At 45.3% G+C, this 23473-nt stretch overlaps 1 protein-coding gene across 2 annotated transcripts in view; it reads right to left on the bottom strand.

Moving 5' to 3' along the window:
• LOC126295476 (tyrosine-protein phosphatase non-receptor type 11-like) overlaps nucleotides 1–23473 on the bottom strand; it is a 308013-nt gene that overhangs the window by 225234 nt on the left and 59306 nt on the right. For both annotated transcript variants that reach the window (XM_049988023.1, XM_049988022.1), the window contains exon 2: nucleotides 7804–8039. In XM_049988023.1, coding sequence (XP_049843980.1) covers nucleotides 7804–7982 — 179 coding nt within the window. In that variant the 5' untranslated portion in view covers nucleotides 7983–8039. The remainder of the gene's footprint in view (nucleotides 1–7803; nucleotides 8040–23473) is intronic.

A 23473-nucleotide genomic window follows, 5' to 3' on the forward strand; every position in this document is an offset into this window, starting at 1 on the left:
TACAAGAAACGTATTCAGGCGACAATTCGTAAGTTTAAATAAAAAAAAATCAACACTGTGACACTGGAATTTGCTTAACTTTTCAGCTCTTCCAGGAGCTCCACGACAGAATAGCAGTGAACCGTGAGGAAACTCTTCAGTTTAGACTTAAAAGCGTTTGAGCTACTGCTAAGATTTTTTGAGTTCTTGTGGCGTCGTGTTGATAATGGATGCAGCAGAACAGCGAACTCCTTTCTGCACAAGAGTCAAGGAAGTGCATTCCACGTGCAGATTTGACTTCTGCCTAGTACTGACTGAGTGAAAGCTGCTCACTCTTCGGAATAAGCTAATATTGCTAACAACAAACGTCATTAAAGAAAATATATACTGTGAGGGCAATGTCAGACTTCCCAGACTATTGAATAGGGGTCGACAAGAGGTTCTCGGACTTACACCACATATAGCTCGAACAGCCCGTTTTTGAGCCAAAAATACCCTTTTTGAACCAGAAGAATTAACCGTATGAACATATGCGAAGTAGACTACTTTTCGTGTTCAACTGTCACTTATTTCAGATACTGTCCTAATGGTAAATAAAGCAGCATTTACTTTCTGAACAAGATCCTGAACACGGGCTTTCCACGGCAGCTTACTATCCATCCGAACGCCAAGGAACTTTAACTGTTCCGTCTCGCTTATAATATGCCCATTCTGTCTGATCAAAACATCAGTTCCTGTTGAATTGTGAGTTAGAACCAGTAAAAACTGACTCTTACTGTGATTTAGCATCAAATACTTTTCGACAAGCCACGAACTTATTTCATGAACTACATTGTATGATAATGTTTCAATATATACGTAGGGCCCTCTGCTCCCTGCAGCGGCTTACGATGAATGTCGTCACACAGTAACCCAGCCGCGTCTGTTCCAAACCCGTGAACGTGTCCAATTTTGTGATTACGAACGACGATTTGCGGACAGCGTTGGTTTTCTGTTATCATTTGGAGAAAACTGCTGCCCACCGCATCGAACGCTTGTCCAAGTTTTCGGCAAACGTGCTGTAGGGAAAACGCGGTGTTTCGAGCGGTTCAAACAATTGAAAAGTCGTGATTTTGACGTGAGAAACGACGTGCGCGCAAACGACCGAAAGACTTCGACGACACCGAAATGCAGGCCTTACTGGACGAACGTGATACTGAGACACAACAGCAACTGAATGTGACGCTGGGCGCCGTTTCTCTTCGCGTGAAAGCTACGGGTAAGGGGTTGAGTTGCGCATGAACTGAATGAAAGGCAAGCGAATCGAAAGACCGCTTGTGAAATCCTGCTCGTTGTGACGGTACGTCACATAAATGGACATCTGGAGAAAGGGAAAGGAACTTTTTGCTGTGCGACTTGTGAATTATAAATTATTTCAGGACTGTATGTGTGTGCGCTATGTATAAGAAAGATTAAAAAAGTTAAATAATACCACCGAAAAAACACAAACAGCGATGTGATATAAAACTAAAAGAAAGTTCTTTTTTATCTGTTTAATGAAAATGAACATCACCAGAGACTATTGCTTTATGGAAAGCTCTCCTGTTTTTGTTTCGTCTAGAGGTAGGCCGCCATTGTAGCGCTGGATAATATTTAATGTAAGTTTGCTTGTAATTTAGCAAAATATACTTGTAATTGTTATTGGAAAGTGTGTATTATTGACTTAGTTGTCACCTCTCAAGATCGCAACCATTAATTATAATTAACCAAATTCTTACAGAAATTCGTAGTGTAGGGAGCTCATCTCCCATAGCAGGATTTAGTTGGCTATTACGCTGGCAATTCATGTTATGAAATGTAAATACTAGAGACTTCTCAATTTTGATCTTTCATTAATTTCAAAGTTAAAAAGCGCAGTAATAAATTTCAGTTACTAAAATCCACAGCGCTGAATGAGTACAGTATGTTCCAATTTGGCCGCCTAACGGCAGACGAAATTCTCTCCCGGATTGCCTTGCAAATAATGAACAAGAAACAATAAAAATCATTACAATTCAACAAGTTTCGCGATATCTCAGTTGATGTTTGTGACATTTGGTACATAAATGACCAGTAGCCCCTGAGGCCGTATTAATAATTACATTTTGCGTAAGAATAGGCATATTTTCTTCTATAAATGGCAGCGCTATTTATTAGAAGGCGGTGATTCGCGCGTTGCGGTTAAAAATTATTATATCGTACGTACTTCGCAGCAGCCGATTTACGTACCAGTGTTATCGCAGTATAAGTTAATTAAAAGTCTCGAGTTAGCCCACAATATTTAAAGCCACCCCAACCAAAATCATAAAAAATATAATCATAAAAATAAAAATATATAATTCTCCCGTGATAAAGTGGCATCACATATATATATATATCGAATAGTGGTAGATGATGAAAAATGAATCCTAAGCGTCGCAAATCGTGGATGAAGCCATGCAAACCATCGGCATCCACTGTCACACAAAATCGCTATGGAAACAAGACAATGCTCTCTGCTTGGTGGGATCAGAAGTGTGCAATCTATTACGAGCTGCTAAAACCAGGTGAAACCGTTAACACTGATCGCTCGCAACAGTAAATGATGGATTTAAATGGAGCATTACGTGAAAACCGACCGGCATATGGAAAAGGCAACACAGTCATATAGCTCCACGACAACGCCTCGTCACACAGCAAAACGGGTGAGGGAAACGATAGGGGCGTTCAGTTGGGAAATACCAGGGCATGTGGCTTATTCTCCAGTCCTGGCTCGTCCGGTTATCAGCTACACCACGAAGATGACGTACTACATACGCCAAATTTAACCGACAGGAAGAAGATGCTGTGATATGCAAATGATTAGCTTTTCAGAGCATTCGCCGTTGGCGACACCTACAACGTGCTGACATGAGGAAAGTTTCCAACCGATTTCTCATGTACAAACAGCAGTTGACCAGCGTTGCCTGGTGAAACGTTGTTGTGATGCCTCGTGTAAGGACGAGAAATGCGAACCGTCACGTTTCCGACTTTGATAAAGGTCGGATTGTAGCCTATCGCGATTGCGGTTTATCGTATCGCTACACTGCTGCTCGCGTTGGTCGAGATCCAATGACTGTTATCAGAATACGGAATCGGTGGGTTCAGGAGGGTAATACGGAACGCCGTGCCGGATCCCAACGGCCTCGTATCACTAGCAGTCGAGATGACAGGCATCTTAGCCGCACGGCTGTAACGGATCGTGCAGCCACGTCTCGATCCCTGAGTCAACAGATGGGGACGTTTGAAAGACAACAACCATCTGCACGAACAGTTCGACGACGTTTGCAGCAGCACGGACTATCAGCTCGGAGACCGTGGCTGCGGTTACTCTTGACGCTGCATCACAGACGGGAGCGCCTGCGATGGTATTCGAAACGACGAACCTGGGTGCACGAATGGCAAAACGTCATTTTTTCGGATGAATCCAAGTTCTATTAACAGCATCACGATGGCGGCCTTACTGGTTCGCTTCAAAAGAAGAACTTTTTTTCGGCGCAGCATTCACAGCCTGCCAGAGGTGGGAGGAATGTATAAATAGCAATGGAGATTATTTTCGATAAAATAGTGATTGTCAGTTTCAGACAACGGACGTGTAATTATTGCAAGCAAATTGCGGTTTCATGCTTCTACACCTGGTATATATAGCGGAGGAGTAGCCGTTGTCAGTCTCGGTGGCACAGCTCAAAGGCAGGACCTTTAGCATGTCGGTCACATTGTTTTGAATCTTCTCCAAAGACGCAAAATGACGTCCTCTTGCGACATTTTTCAATATGCGGAAAACAAAACAGTGGCAAGGACTCAGATCAGGTGGCTGGTTGGTTTTGGGGGGACACCGAACTGCGAGTTCGTCGGCCACATGCGATTACGATCAGGGAAGGATGGGGAAGCGAATTGGCCGTGCCCTTTCAAAGAAGCCACCCCTGCTCTGCCTGAAACCACAGAAAACGGAAATCAGGAAAGTCGGACGCGGGTTTGAACCGCCACCCCCCCCCCCCCCCCCCCCCCAATGTCAGTCCAGTGTGCGCTGACCACTGCTCGGTCAGGTCAGCTGACCAGGGAGCCAGTGTGGAGCGGCAGGAACGGCTTTTCAGGTCAGAAGTTCCGTGATGGATCTGGAGCATCCCCTTGTCGGAAATGTCCGACCTTTGTACAGCGAAGGCCGCCACTCACCCTTATTACGGAACGCCGACGCCCTCGTCGGCTTCTGACTGTGAAGGCCTCCCTGTGCGAGGTCCATCTTCATCGCGTTCCCGGCCATCCGAAACTGGCGCTCTCGATACGGAATGTTCCCACAGGCCGTATCCAACTTCTCAGAGATCACACTCCTGGATTTGCAAACTTCAACACCAAACTTGACGGCATAAAGTTGCTCTAAATTGTGCTCTTCCATTTCCGCAACACACAACAAGAACATAACCTCACTGAAGGCGCTTTCGAAACTCACGTGATGGCTGTACGCGGCTCAGTGGGGTGGACGCAACGGTCTGCGAAATCAGAACAACTCAGCGAACCGAGATCGCTTCTGTTGTCACAGTCTCGTACCTAGTCCTAGCTCGGTGCACAGGCTCCCAGAGTTCTCTGATAAGGTTAATAAATACAACACACACACACACACACACACACACACACACACATACATCATTGTTGCTGTTGTTGTGGTCTTCAGTCCTGAGACTTGCTACTCTGTCCTGTGCAAGCTTCTTCATCTCCCAGTACCTACTGCAACCTACATCCTTCTGAATCTGCTTAGTGTATTCATCTCTTGGCCTCCCTCTACGATTTTTACCCTCCACGCTGCCCTCCAATACTAAACTGGTGATCCCTTGATGCCTCAGATCATGTCCTACAAACCAGTCCCTTCTTCTTGTCAAGTTGTCACGAACTCCTCTTCTCCCCAATCCTATACAATACCTTACGTTATCTACCCATCTAATCTTCAGTATTCTTCTGAAGCACCACATTTCGAAAGCTTCTATTCTCTTCTTGTCCAAACTATTTATCGTCCACGTTTCACTTCCATACATGGCTACACTCCATACAAATACTTTCAGAAACGACTTGCTGACACTTAAATCTATACTCGATGTTAACAAATCTCTCTTCTTCAGAAACGCTTTCTTTGCCATTGCCAGTCTACATTTTATATCCTATCTACTTCGACCGTCACCAATTATTTTGCTACCCAAACAGCAAAACTCCTATACTACTTTAAGTGTCTCATTTCCTAATCTAATTCCCTCAGCATCACTCGACGTAATTCCACTACATTCCATTATCCTCGTTTTGCTTTTGTTGATGTTCATCTTATACCCTCCTTTCAAGACACTGTCCATTCCGTTTAACTGCTCTTCCAAGTCCTTTGCTGTCTCTGACAGAATTACGATGTCATCGGCGAACCTCAAAGTTTTTATTTCTTCTCCATGGATTTTAATACCTACTCCGAATTTTTCTTTCGTGTCCTTCACTGCTTGCTCAATATACAGATTGAATAACATCTGGGAGAGGCTACAACCCTGTCTCACTCCCTTCCCCACCACTGCTTCCCTTTCATGCCCCTCGACTCTTATAACTGCCATCTGGTTTCTGTACAAATTGTAAATAGCCTGTCGCTCCCTGTATTTTACCCCTGCCACCTTTAGAATTTGAAAGAGTGTATTCCAGTCAACATTGTCAAAAGCCTTCTCTAAGTCTACAAATGCTAGAAACGTAGGTTTGCCCTTCCTTAATCTAGCTTCTAAGGTAAGTCGTAGGGTCAGTATTGCCTCACGTGTTCCAACATTTCTACGGAATCCAAACTGATCTTCCCAGAGGTCGACTTCTACTAGTTTTTCGATTCGTCTGCAAAGAATTCGCGTTAGTATTTTGCAGCTGTGGCTTATTAAACTGATTGTTCGGTAATTTTCACATCTGTCAACACCTGCTTTCCTTGGGATTGGAATTATTATATTCTTCTTGAAGTCTGAGGGTATTTCGCCTGTCTCATACATCTTGCTCACCAGCTGGTAGAGTTTTGTCATGACTGGCTCTCCCAAGGCCGTCAGTAGTTCCAATGGAATGTTGTCTACTCCCGGGGCCTTGTTTCGACTGACGTCTTTCAGTGTTCTGTCAAACTCTTCACGCAGTATCGTTTCTCCCATTTCATCTTCATCTACATCCTCTTCCATTTCCGTAATATTGTCCTCAAGTACATCGCCCTTGTAAAGACCCTCTATATACTCCTTCCACCTTCCTGCTTTCCCTTCTTTGATTAGAACTGGGTTTCCATCTGAGCTCTTGATATTCATACAAGTGGTTCTCTTTTCTCCAAAGGTCTCTTTAATTTTCCTGTAGGCAGTATCTATCTTACCCCTAGTGAGATAAGCCTCTACATCCTTACATGTGTCTTCCAGCCATCCCTGCTTAGCTATTTTGCACTTCCTGTCGATCTCATTTTTGAGAGGTTTGTTTTGCTTTTTGCCTGCTTCATTTACTGCATTTTTATATTTTCTCCTTTCATCAATTAAATTCAATATTTCTTCTGTCACCCAAGGATTTCTACTAGCCCTCGTCTTTTTACCTACTTGATCCCCTGCTGCCTTCACTACTTCATCCCTCAGAGCTACCCATTCTTCCTCTACCTTATTTCATTCCCCCATTCTTATCAATTGTTCCCTTATGCTCTCCCTGAAACTCTGTACAACCTCTGTCTCTTTCAGTTTATCCAGGTCCAATGTCCTTAAATTCTCACTGTAGCCTCACAAAAAATATATATTCACATATGAAATTTGCCATTAACAATCCGAACGAATTCTTATGTAACAGCAGTGAACGTGGGTACAACACTAGGAGAAAGCATGATTTACACTACTCAAGGTTAAATCTAACTTTGGCTCAGAAGGGGGTAAATTATGCTGCCACAAAAGTCTTTGGTCACTTACCTAATAGCATCAACAGTCTGACAGATAGCCATATAGTATTTAAAAGGAAATTAAAAGAATTTCTTAATGGCAAAAAAAGTGTGATGTAATATTTTGTCGAATGTAATATCTTGTACAGACACCTTTTATTAAGCTGACACGTTCCATATCATTACGAAATGTCGTATTCATGGTCTGTGGAACAAGTACTAATCTAATGCAATCTCTTTAATAAAAATGTGGATCGTGAACACCAAGTCAAAAATAATTTCTACCACACCACTGTTCTGATCTGGGATAGTTTGATCATTAAGCATTTCCCGAAAAACTCATTTGTTAGGTCTTCAAATATTGCTAAAATACAGATCTCGATCTTCTAGCAGTCAAAGTGGAATCACCCTAGAATCGACAAGATGAGCCATAACAACTTCGACGAGATCTGGGTGGGAATTCATTCAAGATAAGTGCCAAAATTATTGACTTTTTTTTACAGTGACTTCATTATTTCCATTTTGACGATGCTATCCACAGTCAATAACTTTGTTGTTGCTCGATAAAGCGAAAATATGCTGCGTGAGCGACATTATTAATCTGATTTCTAACCTACTTTGCAAGTGGTGGTACTGTTAGAATATGGACAAAGTGAGCGCTGCCTCAAAAGCGAGGTTCAGTTCCACGAAGTTGGCTGCTACGTCTGCACCCTCGTCGAGAGATCCTGTTGACAGTGGACGGCAATTTGACACACGAGTTTGATCGTGTCAGGGGACGAAAGCGTAGCACTGGTAGATACCGAGGTTGTATGTGAACGTCGGTAGTGGCAGGTGAACAGGGATCAGCCCCGGATGGGGTGTCTCCGAGACTACCGCCCCGCTGTGAACGGAGTACTTACGCTGCTGCCGGCGACTGGAGGTGTGTGGCGGCGGGTGCTACGTGCTGCGGCTGCGGGGCGGTGCTGGTGGAGAGGCTGCGGCCGCGCCGGCCGGCCTCTGCGCTGGGGGCGGCGGGGGCGGAGGCGGCCGCTGGCTGCGGGGGCGCGTCGGCGGGGGCGGCGGCGGCGCGTGACGTCATCCCGCGAGCTCCGGCGCGGGCGGCCGGCCCGCCGCGCTCTGCTGCCGTGCCGGGCACCTGGCGGCAATGGCACAGGGCGCTGCGCAAGTCGTGCGACACGGCAAGTCGGGCGGCAACCACACAGGGTTCCGCGCAAGTTGGGTGGCAATCACACAGGGTTCTGCGCAAGTTGGGTGGCAATCACACAGGGTTCTGCGCAAGTTGGGCGGCAACCACACAGGGTTCTGCGCAAGTTGGGCGGCAACCACACAGGGTTCCGCACAAGTTGGGTGGCAATCACACAGGGTTCTGCACAAGTTGGGTGACAATCACACAGGGTTCTGCACAAGTTGGGTGGCAATCACACAGGGTTCTGCGCAAGTTGGGTGGCAATCACACAGGGTTCTGCGCAAGTTGGGTGACAATCACACAGGGTTCTGCGCAAGTTGGGTGACAATCACACAGGGTTCTGCGCAAGTTGGGTGACAATCACACAGGGTTCTGCGCAAGTTGGGTGGCAATCACACAGGGTTCTGCGCAAGTTGGGTGACAATCACACAGGGTTCTGCGCAAGTTGGGTGGCAATCACACAGGGTTCTGCACAAGTTGGGTGGCAATCACACAGGGTTCTGCGCAAGTTGGGTGGCAAGGTCACAGGATGATAAAAACTTGAGGTGAGTGTGTCATAGAGTGTTAGACAAATTCGATGAGATTCGCACAATGTGTTACAGAAGTTAGTTAACCATCAGACACAGCGCTTCACATGATGGCACCAATCACACAGGGTTCTTCACAAGTTGGGTGGTGAATACACATGGTGCTACAGAAGTCAGGTGACAATGAGACAGGGTTCAACGAAAGTTGGTCGAGAAGGACACAGGATGTTAAAACGTCAGGTGGGTCCGTCATGGGCTGTTAAACAAATTGGATGGGTTTCTCACAAGGTCTTACAGAAGTCAGGTAACAATCAGACACAGTGCTTCACATGATGGCACCAATCACATACGGTGCTACCCAACTTGGGCGACGGCCAAGAAGAGGTGCTACCCAATTTGGACGACAACGGCACACGGTGGTACACAAGTCGGGTGACAATCACACAGTGTGTTACAGAAGGGAGGTGACAATCATACAAGATTCTACACATATTGACTAACAATCACACTGGGCCCTACGCAAGTTCAGCCACAGCGAAGGGGGGCTGCAATGCAACTTGGGCAACAAACAAGCTCGCAGTGTGCTGCACAAGACGGACGACAGCCACACACAGAGTCCTGCAGGAGTCGGGCGACAGCCGCGCACGGTGCTGCACGGCAGTGTTGCGGCGAAGAACTAACAGTGTTACGTTCGTGATCTTGGGTTTGTTGTTGATGATTGGTAAAGGTTTCATAGTCTGTTGTTCTGAATCCCACAGCGGAACGCAGGTTGTATGCCATCCTGAAATGTCCAACAAATAATACAAACGTGGTAATAATAACCACCACCTTAAATGCAAATAAAATTCATTGGAACATTTACAGTGCCAATGCGGTTTCTCTTTTGATTACTTGTGTGCAAGCCTGTATATGTTTGTGCCCTGAACAGGGGACATCATGTAATTTTTCCTCCTATCTATGTAATTATGTAGTTATGTAGTTCCCAATTCATACGAGCAATCAATCATTCATAGTAGGAAACACAGTCATAACTCAGTCATTCAAACTGATTGGGAAATTTTACTTGATAGAATGAAATCAGGCGATGATTCTTCTTCTCTGCAGGCTCGTGCTTTGCGGCAGTCTGCCAATCTGTACAAATAAAATGCCCCGTAATTTTGGGAGCGTTGTATAATCAGTCGGGGAACCTCAGATCGAGCGGACATTTGGCTTTGATAAAGTTTAACCTTCCGAAGAAGTAAACGAGCTCTTGGATTATTAAATCCAAGTTCGATCTAGTCTTTCGGAAGTTCCCTTCTGATTAACAACTACGCAATATATCGATGAATATCATTAATTCTCTAATGTCCAATACACACCTTATATATAATAAATCTGTCATAAATCTCAATATTCACATTACAATTCTTCAAACAATGCTCAGACTAATCGGTACGAAGACAACCTCGGAAGGATTTTCCTAACAACCACCAGAGAGCGTACTACAAAGAATAATTATGCGCTCGTGGCATAGCTATTGTATGAAACTACTTTGCGCATGGATTCTGCGAGTATGAAGACAGAAAATCAGTAACCGTCATTCAAGGGTAGAATTGTATGAGAATAATTCATCGAATATAAAGAGATATTACACTCACTACCGGTGAGGTCATTAGCTAGGATGGCCTTTGGCTGTGCGTCTGAGGCATGACTTTTGAGGTTATTTTATTGAGGTTCCAGTAATTGTACCACAGTGGCCTATAACGACGTTGCCTAAAATCAAAGTACCTGTTTGCACACCTTACACATATTCTCTATAAGAGTCCGTAAACTGACACACTAAATCATCCCAATTAGGCTTATAGTACCACAGTTCTTCCAAACCTGAAACAGCTGCAGAATAATTAATCAATTCTTACGACGCTCGTATTATTTGTTGGACATTGCAGGATGGCGTACAACCTCCGTTCCGCTGTGGGTCTCAGAATAGCAGGCTATCAAAGCCTTACCGATAGTCGTCAACAAACCAAAGGTCTTGAACATAACACAATTCTTCGCCGGAGTCAGGGTGTATACGGGCCAAGGAAAAAAATTCCCGGATATCCCGTTTAAAAAATATGCTTTTTCCCGGGCGAAAATACACTTTTTCTGTGCTAAGTGACAGTAGGTTTTCCGTAGATTTTCCCTCGGAACTGTAAAACGTATCAATCCTTTGAATGGTTAATGTTTTATACAATCGCATAGAACTTCCCGGGAAAAAATGACGGGGCAATGAAGTTTGGGAGAGACTTTATATATATGTAATGAGAGAGAAGTTTTGGAAAGACCTTTGATTTGCAGCAAAATATACGCTGCATATTTTGGTATTACGAAAGTATAAATTCGAACTGGACCAAACATAGCGCGTTAGTTTCCGGAGCGTTGGAACCGAGGTTGCCATGTCCTTTTGTAAGCGAGTCATATCTCGAGCCACGAGATCTCGCCAGCCGATGACAGCAGCTTTTCTGAGCATATGACACGTGTTATAGTCACCCAATAGCAAGATCACTGGTTACATAGCGCGAACACGCAAGAGGAAAAGTTAACGGTTTACATTAATGTACACAGCACCGTGTATCTACAAGAAAAGCTAAGCTTTCACATACAATGTTAGTCTCTAAGATTAACACGCTACAACAGAACCTAAGCTTTCACGTGTAATATTGATCTTTTTTTTGCGTGTGTTATACTTTAAGATACATCACACAAATGCGCCAGTAAATTTAAAATTATGACATAAATGTCTCGGCTCCAAATTCTTGTAAGTGGCTGGTCCTCAAACTGCTCAGTTTCGAACGCTCTGTGATTTAGATATCCATCCCTCTTTCTCACACGTAACACAATTCGTCCTGCGTAAAAAGAAATTTACTTTGAAAGTAACGCTTTTCTAACTACCGTTCGTAATACTATCCGGAGACTGTTGGAAATAGGTTCGATTTACCAGTTGCCAGAGAGCGCCAGAAAACAGGCATTATTGTTCGTGTAGGAAGCCCGCATGTCCGTGTCTATAAAGCACTGAGAGAGCTCACATTACACCATAAAAGAAACAGGGCATCAGACGATACTCCAAAGAGCATCGGAATTTCATAAACCGTACTAAAATGCATAACTCGGCATGAAGTGCAAATTGGCTTTTTCCAGATGCACAATGAAGTACGTCCCATCTGATATTAAGCTTTTCAGTGTGGTTTTTGGGATGTGAATTTTCTTGGGGTAACAGTACTCTACGATCTCATTTTTGGTTCTTTATTACGGCATAATGCCATACATGGCAGAATATGATAACGCGCACTTGAAATTCAGCGAACAGCTGGAACTAGCCACTACTGTAGAATGAAACACTTCGTTTCGGATAAAATGACTGCCTCGGCGGAAAGATTAATAAAGCCAAATTTCTTTAGCAAACTTGCAAAAATAACTTCACTATTCTGCAAATGTTTGACTGCTACTAACTTGGAAACAAAATAAAATCATAAAACTGAAATTAATAATATACACTCCTGGAAATTGAAATAAGAACACCGTGAATTCATTGTCCCAGGAAGGGGAAACTTTATTGACACATTCCTGGGGTCAGATACATCACATGATCACACTGACAGAACCACAGGCACATAGACACAGGCAACAGAGCATGCACAATGTCGGCACTAGTACAGTGTATATCCACCTTTCGCAGCAATGCAGGCTGCTTTTCTCCCATGGAGACGATCGTAGAGATGCTGGATGTAGTCCTGTGGAACGGCTTGCCATGCCATTTCCACCTGGCGCCTCAGTTGGACCAGCATTCGTGCTGGACGTGCAGACCGCATGAGACGACGCGTCATCCAGTCCCAAACATGCTCAATGGGGGACAGATCCGGAGATCTTGCTGGCCAGGGTAGTTGACTTACACCTTCTAGAGCACGGGATACATGCGGACGTGCATTGTCCTGTTGGAACAGCAAGTTCCCTTGCCGGTCTAGGAATGGTAGAACGATGGGTTCGATGATGGTTTGGATGTACCGTGCACTATTCAGTGTCCCCTCGACGATCACCAGAGGTGTACGGCCAGTGTAGGAGATCGCTCCCCACACCACGATGCCGGGTGTTGGCTCTGTGTGCCTCGGCAGTATGCAGTCCTGATTGTGGCGCTCACCTGCACGGCGCCAAACACGCATACGACCATCATTGGCACCGAGTCAGAAGCGACTCTCATCGCTGAAGACGACACGTCTCCATTCGTCCCTCCATTCACGCCTGTCGCGACACCACTGGAGGCGGGCTGCACGATGTTGGGGCGTGAGCGGAAGACGCCATAACGGTGTGCGGGACCGTAGCCCAGCTTCGTGGAGACGGTTGCGAATGGTCCTCGCCGATACCCCAGGAGCAACAGTGTCCCTAATTTGCTGGGAAGTGGCGGTGCGGTCCCCTACGGCACTGCGTAGGATCCTACGGTCTTGGCCTGCATCCGTGCGTCGCTGCGGTCCGGTCCCAGGTCGACGGGCACGTGCACCTTCCGCCGACCACTGGCGACAGCATCGATGTACTGTGGAGACCTCACGCCCCACGTGTTGAGCGATTCGGCGGTACGTCCACCCAGCCTCCCGCATGCCCACTATACGCCCTCGCTCAAAGTCCGTCAACTGCACATACGGTTCACGTCCACGCTGTGGCGGCATGCTACCAGTGTTAAAGACTGCGATGGAGCTCCGTATGCCACGGCAAACTGGCTGACACTGACGGCGGCGGTGCACAAATGCTGCGCAGCTAGCGCCATTCGACGGCCAACACCGCGGTTCCTGGTGTGTCCGCTGTGCCGTGCGTGTGATCATTGCTTGTACAGCCGTCTCGCAGTGTCCGGAGCAAGTATGGTGGGTCTGACACACCAGTGTCAATGTGTTCTTTTTTCCATTTCTAGGAGTGTATATTTTGCCCTCCGTAATTCCGTAAATGTATTTTAATTCGCTTGATAGCTTCCGGCCACAGAAATCCGTTTTGTTTTCATTTGACATGGGAGCTGTACACGAAGAGAAGCAGCGAAATCACTTAACGTAAACACGGCTCACGTGGAGACCAACCCCCTCCCCACTACAACTCAGGCAACTCTGCGCACGCGCGAATCTGGCAGCTAGGGCGCGCGAGAAAATTTCTCTCGTTCGCATCTGGCTGCTTGCTGCTACTGCTGGTACAGCTAACAGCCAAAGTCCAAGCAGCGGGAGAAGGTACCGCTTATACGCGAGTCAAATGCGCATGCGCAACAGGCCGCTGCCAATTGGCCAAACGACCCTAATGTGAACAGTTGTGACGTCATGCTCGTAGCAAGCAGTTTATTGCTACGAAGAATTACAGTCTGCGCCCTACGGCATTCGACATACTTTTGCTATTTGCAGACGCCTGTGCGTGCACGGTTTTTTGCTGTTGTAAACTGCACATTTCCTTTGCCACTAAAGTTTTATTTTTTCCCCTCTCGATTATATTTTATTGCTGCAGTATCATTCTCCAGTAGCAGGATGCAGTAACATTCTTTGCTAGAGAGCAATTCTGCAGTCAAAATTACAAAAATTTAACTAAAAGCTAAAACAATGAAAAAATTCCCGGAATTCCGAAAAATTCCCGGAATTCCGAAAAATTCCCGGAATTCCGAAAAATTCCCGGAATTCCGAAAAACTCCCGGAATTCCGAAAAACTCCCGGAATTCCGAAAAACTCCCGGAATTCCGAAAAACTCCCGGAATTCCGAAAAACTCCCGGAATTCCGAAAAACTCCCGGAATTCCGAAAAACTCCCCAGTTTTTCCCGGTTTTCTCCCAGATGGAAAAATTCAAGGGTTTTTCCCGGATTTCCCGGTTCGTATACACGCTGCGGAGTACAGGCCACTGTGGTGCAATTATTAGAACCTCAATAAAGTAACCTCGAAAGTCATACCTGAGACGCACAGCGCAAGGCCATCCTAGAAACTGGCCCCTGTTCAGGGTAGAAACAAATACAAGCTCGCACGCAAGTTATCAAAAGAGAGACAGCTGTGGCAGGCTGCCACGGAAGTCTAGTGGCACCCTTACGTGTCTGAGCAGACAGGCATTCGTCACACATGGGGCTACGCAACCCGGACTGCTACAGTGACGTTCACACAGGACGGCACCCACAGAGCCTGTGACGTCGAGCACAAACCGTCCCTGCACTGACGCCCAAAGTGCAGCAGGCGTGGAGCTCCATCCCTCAACTCGCCATCTGTACTGCACGACTGCATCCGAGTCTCTGGCAGATGCACCTGTCGTTAACGCACCGGCATTTCACATTTGCAACGGCGTACGTCGCGCTTACATTAACCTGTATCTAATCATTTAATTAACTGATGATCAAAATGTCAGTATAAATTTGAAAACTTAATAAATCACGGAATAATGTAGACAGAGAGGCAAGAATTGACACACATGCTTGGAATGACATGAGGTTTTATTAGAACAAAAAAAGTTCACAAAATGTCCGACAGATGGCGCTGGACAGCAAAACTGCTACCGTGACGGGTGAGAGGTACGCTGATATGTTACGGAATCGCATCATCCCCAGCCTGGCTGATAAACACCTGCTGGAACGTACGATGTTTATGCAGTATGGCGCTCCACCCCATATGTCAGACGCGTGAAAGATCTCTTGCGCGCGTCGTTTGGTGGTGATCGTGTGCTGAGCCGCCACTTTCGTCATGCTCGGCCTCCCAGGTCCCCAGACCTCAGTCCGTGACATTATTGGCTTTGGGGTTACCTGAAGTCGCAAGTGTATCGTGATCGACCGACATCTCTAGGGATGCCGAAAGACAACAAATAATGGTTCAAATGGCTCTGAGCACTATGGGACTCAACTGCTGTGGTCATCAGTCCCCTAGAACTTAGAACTACTTAAACCTAACCAACCTATGGACATCCAAACCGAAGTCATCGAAGCTCTTGCCAAGAACGGAACGAATAACATCGTACGTTTTAGTGAATCTTGTGTGTACAATGAACATATGATTTTGAAAAGGAATGACCGCTAAAATAGGGTGACCAAACGACCCGGAAAACCGAGATTGTCCCGGTTTTCATCCCTGTGTTCCGGTGTCCCGAAAATTCGTTTCGGGACGCTCGAAAGTCCCGCAATTCATTTTTTAAATACATTTCGTGAAACTTTCTAAAATTTTTGGGATATCGCTATATGAAAGGAAATACAAGACAAGCAATTAATGTATTTTAGCTTATTTGTCTAAAACCTCCATTGTCCCACACTAGTAATCACAGTATCAGAACGGACACTCTCGGGCAGTAGTTTACTCTGGGCGGTACTTGGCCAACAAACAGTAAGCTGTATTACTGGAACACAGGAGATCTGAAACCGTCCGAGTGTGGCGCCTCTTACTCACACACGCTCATTGTCAGAAGGGTGTAGTAGTTGGCGTTTTGTCAGACAAACTGCAACAGTTTTTTCTCATATTAGTGGTATTATTGCTGCAGTACTGTGAAACGCAATGCCGAAATGTGCCTCCAAGTTCAGTGAGTGTTATTCCAAGGAATGTAATTTCATTCAGAAAACTCGTTTTGATTAGGAAGCAGAGCGTTCCGTATGTGACTGTTTTATTAGTATAAGTCATGGTGGACGTTGCGACATAGTTGATCACATCAGGTCAAAGAAACACATTAACAGATACAGTGCACCGAGCTGCAGTAAAACTCTGCCTACGGCTGGGTAGCTCAGACGGTAGACCACGTGTCCGCGAAAGGCAAAGGTCCCGAGTTCGAGTCTCGGTCGGGCACACAGTTTTAATCTGCCAGGAAGTTTCATATCAGCGCACACTCCGCTGCAGAGTGAAAATCTCATCCTAGAATCAGAATGTCGTCGCGTAAGCAAACGTTTTGGCAGCGGTGCCTTCCGTACGAGGAAACTGGCGCTAATGTGAATAGAAGAGCTGGCTGTAAGTGTGTGAGGGTGGGTTCAGTAATGAGGGCGGCAGTGTGGCAGCGGCCGCACCGAGTACGCAGCCGGAAGAGGAAGTCGAAGGGGACACACGGAAAGGGGGCAAACATCCAGCCGACCGTCAGAGCTTCAACTCTGTGGCGACACAGGTACCATCCCAGGGGCGGTCGGGCAGCCCACACCCGCTTCTCGCCCCCTCCTGTTACTTCCAGACTCACAGGGGCGTGCGACCACACAGCGACTTTCCGAGTCGTCACTTTCCTGACTGGTCTCACGCGGCCAACCTCTTCACCTCGCAGCAGCGCTCGTAAACCTGCGTACTCAATTATTTGCTGCGAATATCCCAATCTCTGTCTTCCTCAACAGGTTTTACCTCTAGTAACATGGAAGTTATTCCCTGATGTCTTAACAGATGTTGGTACAGTTTGGTTTTAGAAATGGTTTAAACAACTGAAAATCCTATATTCTCTTTCCTCTGTGAGGTTTTGGACGGATTAAATAAAAGGTTGCGAACGCTAGGTGTTTTCTCTGATTTAACGAAGACTTTTGACTGTGTTGACGCCAAAAAATTACCGCCGAAGTTGGACCATTATGGAGTAAGGGCAGCAGCTTACAAGTGGTTCGCCTCTTACTTTAAGAACGGAAAGCAGAAGGTAATTCTCGGCAATATTGAGAGTGGTAGTTGTGTTCAGTCCCAATGCTGCAATGTTGAGTGGGGCGTTCCCCAAGGGTCTGTGCTGGGCCCACTGCTGTTTCTTATTTATTATATAAGTGATATGCCTTCTAGTATTACAGGTGATTCAAAAATATTTGTTTGCTGATGACACCAACTTGGTACTGAAGGATCTTGTGTGTGATATGCAGGGTCATTCAAAAAGAATACCACGACTTTAAAAATGTGTAATGAAAGAAACATAATATAACCTTCTGTTATACTTCATTACAAAGAGTATTTAAAAAGGCTTTTTTTTTCACTCAAAAACAAGTTCAGAGATGTTCAATATGGCCCCCTCCAGACACTCTAGCAATATCAACCCGATACTCCAACTCGTTCCACACTCTCTGTAGCATATCAGGCGTAACAGTTTGGATAGCTGCTGTTAATTCTCGTTTCAAATCATGAATGGTGGCTGGGAGAGGTGGCCGAAACACCATATCCTTAACATACCCCCATAAGAAAAAATCGCAGGGGGGTAAGATCAGGGCTTCTTGGAGGCCAGTCATGAAGTGCTCTGTCACGGGCTGCCTGGCGGACGATCCACCGCCTCGGGTAGTTGACGTTCAGGTAGTTACGGACAGATAACTGCCAATGTGGTGGCGCTCCATCCTGCTGAAATATGAATCGTTGTGCTTCTTGTTCGAGCTGAGGGAACAGCCAATTCTCTAACATCTCCAGATACTGTAGTCCAGTTACAGTAGCACTTCCGAAGAAGGCCGTCCAGAACTTTTCCCTTTGCAGAAACACCCATTCTCTGTAAACTGTTTATACCACGTATCAGGAGGTTTAACACCATACTTCGTTCGAAATGCACGCTGAACAACTGTCGTCGATTCACTCCTCCCGTAGTCAATAACACAAAAAGCTTTCTGTTGCGCGGTCGCCATCTTAGCATCAACTGACGCTGACGGCTAGTCAACAGCGCCTCAAGCGAACAAATGTACAACTAAATGAAACTTTATAGCTCCCTTAATTAGCCGACAGATAGTGCTTAGCTCTGCCTTTTGTCGTTGCAGAGTTTTAAATTCCTGAAGTAGTGGTATTCTTTTTGAATCACCCTGTATAATGAATTTCATGAAATAAGTTAGTGGCTTGTGGAAAAGAATTTGACGCTAAATCACAGTAAGAGTCAGTTTTTACAGGTTCTAACTCACAATTCAACAAGAAATGATGTTTTGATCAGACAGAATGGGCATATTATAAGCGAGACGGAACAGTTCAAGTTCCTTGGCGTTGGGATAGATAGTAAGCTGTCGTGCAAAGCCCGTGTTCAGGATCTTGTTCAGAAACTAAATGCTGCTTTATTTACCATTAGGACAGTATCTGAAATAAGTGACACGTCAACACGAAAAGTAGTCTACTTCGCATATTTTCATACGCTTATGTCGTATGGTATTATTTTTTTGGGCTAATACTTCTGATACAAAAAGGGTATTTTTGGCTCAACAACGGGCTGTTCGAGCTGTGTGTGGAGTAAGTTCGACAACCTCTTGTCGACCCCTATTCAATAGTCTGGGAATTCCGACATTGCCCTCACAGTATATATTTTCTTTAATGACGTTTGTTGTTAGCAATATTAGCTTATTCCCCAAGAGTTAGCAGCTGTCACTCAGTTAATACTAGGCAGAAATCAAATCTGCATGTGGAATGCACTTCCTTGACTCGTGTGCAGAAAGGAGTTCGCTGTTCTGCTGCATCCATTATCAATACGACACCACAAGAACTCAAAAAATCTTAGCAGTAGCTCAAAGGCTTTTAAGTCTAAACTGAAGAGTTTCCTCACGGTTCACTGCTATTCTGTCGTGGAGCTCCTGGAAGAGCTGAAAAGTTAAGCAAATTCCAGTGTTACATTGTTCATTTTCTTTATTTAAACTTACAACTTGTCTCCTGAATACGTTTCTTGTATTTCATTTTATCTGTTTCTACTATCGTGTTATAATTTCATGTATTGACTCGTCCCATGACCATAGAGACTTCTCCTTAATTTGGTCCCACGGAACAATAAATAAATAAAATCGTCCTGTCTCTTCTAATGGTCACTCTCTTCCACAAATTCCTCTCCCATTCTGCGCAGAACCTCCTCATTCCTCCTTACCTCATCAATCTACCTAATTTTCAACATTCGTCTGTAGCACCACATCTCCAATGCTCTGATTCTCTTCAGTTCCAGTTTTTCCACAGTTCGAGACTCACTGCCACACAACCTTGTGCTCCAAATTGGCATTCTCAGAAATTCCTTCTTCAAATTAATGCCTACGGTTTGACACTGGTAGACTTGCCTCGGCCAACAATGCCCTCTTTGGCGGTGCTAGTCCGCTTTCCGTGTCTTCCTCGTGGGTTATTTTGCCGCTTAGGTAGCACAATTCCTTAACTTAGTGTACTTTGTGAGCACCAAACCTAATGTTACGTTTCTCGCCGTTCTCATTTCTGCTACTACCATTTACTTCAGCCTTTCTTCGATTTTCTCTCAATCCACATTCTGTACTCATTGGACTTCCCATTCCATTCATCACACTCTGTAATAATTCTTCGCGCTGACTGTGGGTAGCAATACCTCTGTCTAATCTTACCATCGATATCCTTTCACCCTGAATTTGAATTCCACTCCTGAACCTTTCCTTTAATTCCATCATTGGTTCCTGGATGTACAGGTTGAAGAGTAGGGGCGAAAGCCTACATCCCCGTCGAACACCACCACTTCGTTCTTTGCCTTCCACTCTCGTTGTTCCCTCTCGGTTTTGAACATACTGTGTGCTACCCGCCTTCCCCTATACTTTATCCCTTTTTTTCAGAATTTCGAACATCTTGCACCATTTTATGTTGTCCAACTCTTTTTCGAGATCGACAAATCCAAAAAACTTACCTTTATTTTTCTTTTGTTTTCGTTGCATTGTCAACCGCACCTTCAGAACTGCCTCTCTGGTCAGTCTACCTTTCCTAAAACCAAACTGCCCGTCATCTAGCACATTCTCAAATTTATTTTCCATTCTTCTGTGTATTATTCTTGGCAGTAACTAGAATGCATCAGCTGTTAAGCCGATTGTGAAGAGTTTGACAGAGCACTGTAGGACCCGAGTCGAAACAAGGGCCCCGGGAGTAGACAACATTCCATTAGAACTACTAACAGCATTGGGAGAGCCAGTCCTGACGAAATTCTACCATCTGGTGAGCAAGATGTATGAGACAGGCGAAATACCCTCAGGCTTCAAGAAGAATATAATAATTACAATCCCAAAGAAAGCAGGTGTTGACAGATCTGAAAATTACCGAACTTATCAGTTTAATAAGTCATAGCTGCAAAATACTAACGCGAATTCCTTAGACTAACGGAAAAACTTGTAGAAGCCGACCTCGGGGAAGATCAGTTTGGATTCCGTAGAAATGTTGGAACACGTGAGGCAATACTGACCTACGACGTGTCTTACAAAATAGATTAAGAAAAAGCAAACCTACATTTCTAGAATTTCTAGACCTAGAGAAAGATTTTGACAATATTGACTGGAATACTCTCTTTCAAATTCTGAAGATGGCAGGGGTAAAATACAGGGAGCGAAAGGCTATTTACAATTTGTACAGAAACCAGATGGCAGTCATAAGAGTCGAGGGGCATGAAAGGGAAGCAGTGGTTGGGAAAGGAGTGAGACAGGGTTGTAGCCTCTCCCCGATGTTATTCAATCTGTATACTGAGCAAGCAGTAAAGGAAAAAAGACAAACAAAAGGTACTAAAATCAATGGAAAAGAGATGAAAACTTTGCGGTTCGCCGATAACATTGTAATTCTGTCAGAGACAAGAAAGGACTTGTAGCCAATACAAACAAATATTCTAGCCAGTTTTACAACAGCAAACCGAATTGTTCATCTATAAATTAATGCTTTGGAACAGTTGCAGATGAGTTGGACGGGGTTTTTTCGTGTGTGTATTATCATGGGCCAGATTCGGAAGTCTTTTTGTGAGTCCTGTAGGTCCATACGTAAATTCGCCCGCATCGCGTTCTTTCCAGCCACCAGCCCTTATAGAAGACCTCCGACGCTGCCCAAATTCCTTCACCTTACTGGTAGTGAGAATAGTCATGCTAATGGAACTCTCTTCAAAATAAAACCTACCACTCAATACCTCCAGAGGAATTATACAGGAACGTATTACCCACAAGGAAATTTTGCAGTAGACGACATGTGATCAAAAGTATCAAGGCATCCGAAAAAACATATGTTTCTCATATTAGGTGCATTGTGTTACAACCGACTGCTAGGTACCCACTACCAGCGACCTCAGTAGTCATCAGACACCGTGAGAGAGCAGAATGGGGCGCTCACGAGAACTCGGCGACTTCGAACGTGGTCACGTGACTGGGTGTCACCTGTGTCACACGTCTGTACGCGAGATTTCGACACTGCTAAACATACCTAGGTGCACTGTTTCCGATGTGATAGTGAAGGGGAAACGTGAAGGGACGCGTACAGGTCAAAAGAGTACAGGCCGACCTCGTCTGTTGACTGACAGTTGAGGAGGGTCGTAATGTGTAATAGGCAGACATCTATCCAGACCGTCACACAGGAATTCCAGACTGCATCAGGATCCACTGCAAGTACTGTGGCAGTTAGGCAGGAGGTGAGGAAACTTGGATTTCATGTTGTAGCGGCTGCTCATAAGCCACACATCTCGCCGGTAAATGCCAAACGACGCCTCGCTCGGTGTAAGGAGCGTAAACATTGGACGATTGAACAGTGGGAAAATGTTGTGTGGAGTGACGAATCACGGTACACAATGTGGCGATCCGATGTCGGGGTGTGGGTATGGCGAATGCCAGGTCTAATCACTGCACCACTCAGTGGAGAATGGGCCGCCATTCCCCGAGAAACCCTCCAGCACCTGACGGAACGTATGCGTGCGAGAGTGGAAGCTGTCATCAACGATAATGGTGGGAGAACACCATACTCAATTCCAGCATTACCGATGGAGGGCGCCAGGAACTTGTAAATGACTTTCAGCCAGCTGTCCGGATACTTTTGATCACGCGGTGTATGTCGAATCTGAAGTGGACGTCAATAATTTGACTTCCCTGGAGAAAATATCCGTAGCGAAGTGGCAGCCATCCGACGGCCTAGAGCCGAACCGTCATGCAAAATTTTGCTCGTCGTTTATCAATGAGTGCCGTAGGCGAGCTAGATTGTGTTTAAATGACATTTTTATGAAGTACATTCGTAAACGGTATGTTTCAATAACGAATAAACGCTTTCCCGACGGACTTTAACCTCTGTTTTCTTTTGACGCGTCGGATGTAAATTCCTTTTGAAACACCCTGTACCGGTCCCCTGCCAGCTCCCCTCCCCATGTTTACCCCCTCCCCTGCTCCCTCCCTCCCCTCCCCCACTCCCTGTCCCCCACTCAACCTTACTTCCTCATGTTATCACTGCCACAGCAATAGCAGGCTCGTGATTTTCACCTTTTCCAGACCCTAACTACTGAGTCTGCCAGATTTGGCTAATACCATTGCAGGGCTTCATGATGAGCTTTTCACGCGTGGCTTTATCCACCTACGCACGTGTAAAATGTGTTTCCGGTATGTTTAACGTATTTCGCAACCACCTTTAATGATGTCTAGCTAAAATCCTGTATAATTTCAGTGACACTCCTATATTTGGCGATAATACAAAATGTGCTGCCCTCCTTTGAACTTTCTCGATGTACTCCGCCAGTCCTCTCTGGTATGGATCCCACGCCCCGCAGCAGTATTCTAAAAGAGGGCGGACCAGCGTACTTCAGGCAGTCTCCTTAGTATGTCTGTTACAGTTCCTAAGTCTCCTACCAACACAGCGCACTCTCTAGTTTGGCTTCTTAGCCACATTTTCTACGTGTTCTTTCCGAAATACGTTTTTCGTGATTGTAATTCCTAGGTATCTAGTTGAATTTACGACCTTTAAATTTGACTGATTTATCGTGTAACCGAAGTTTAACGGATTCCTTCTACAACTCATGTGGATGCCCTCACACTTTTCGTCTTTTACGGTCGATTGCCAATTTTCGCACCATATATGTATCTTATCAAAATCGTTTTGCTATTTGTTTTGATCTTCTGATGGCTTTACTAGTCGATAAACGACAGCGTCATCTCCAAGCAACCCGAGATAGCTGCTCAGGTGGTCTCCCAAACTGTTTATATAGACAAGGAACAGCAAATGGCCCGTAACACTACC

Source organism: Schistocerca gregaria, chromosome 11 (genome assembly GCF_023897955.1).
Source record: "Schistocerca gregaria isolate iqSchGreg1 chromosome 11, iqSchGreg1.2, whole genome shotgun sequence".
NCBI lineage: Eukaryota > Metazoa > Arthropoda > Insecta > Orthoptera > Acrididae > Schistocerca > Schistocerca gregaria.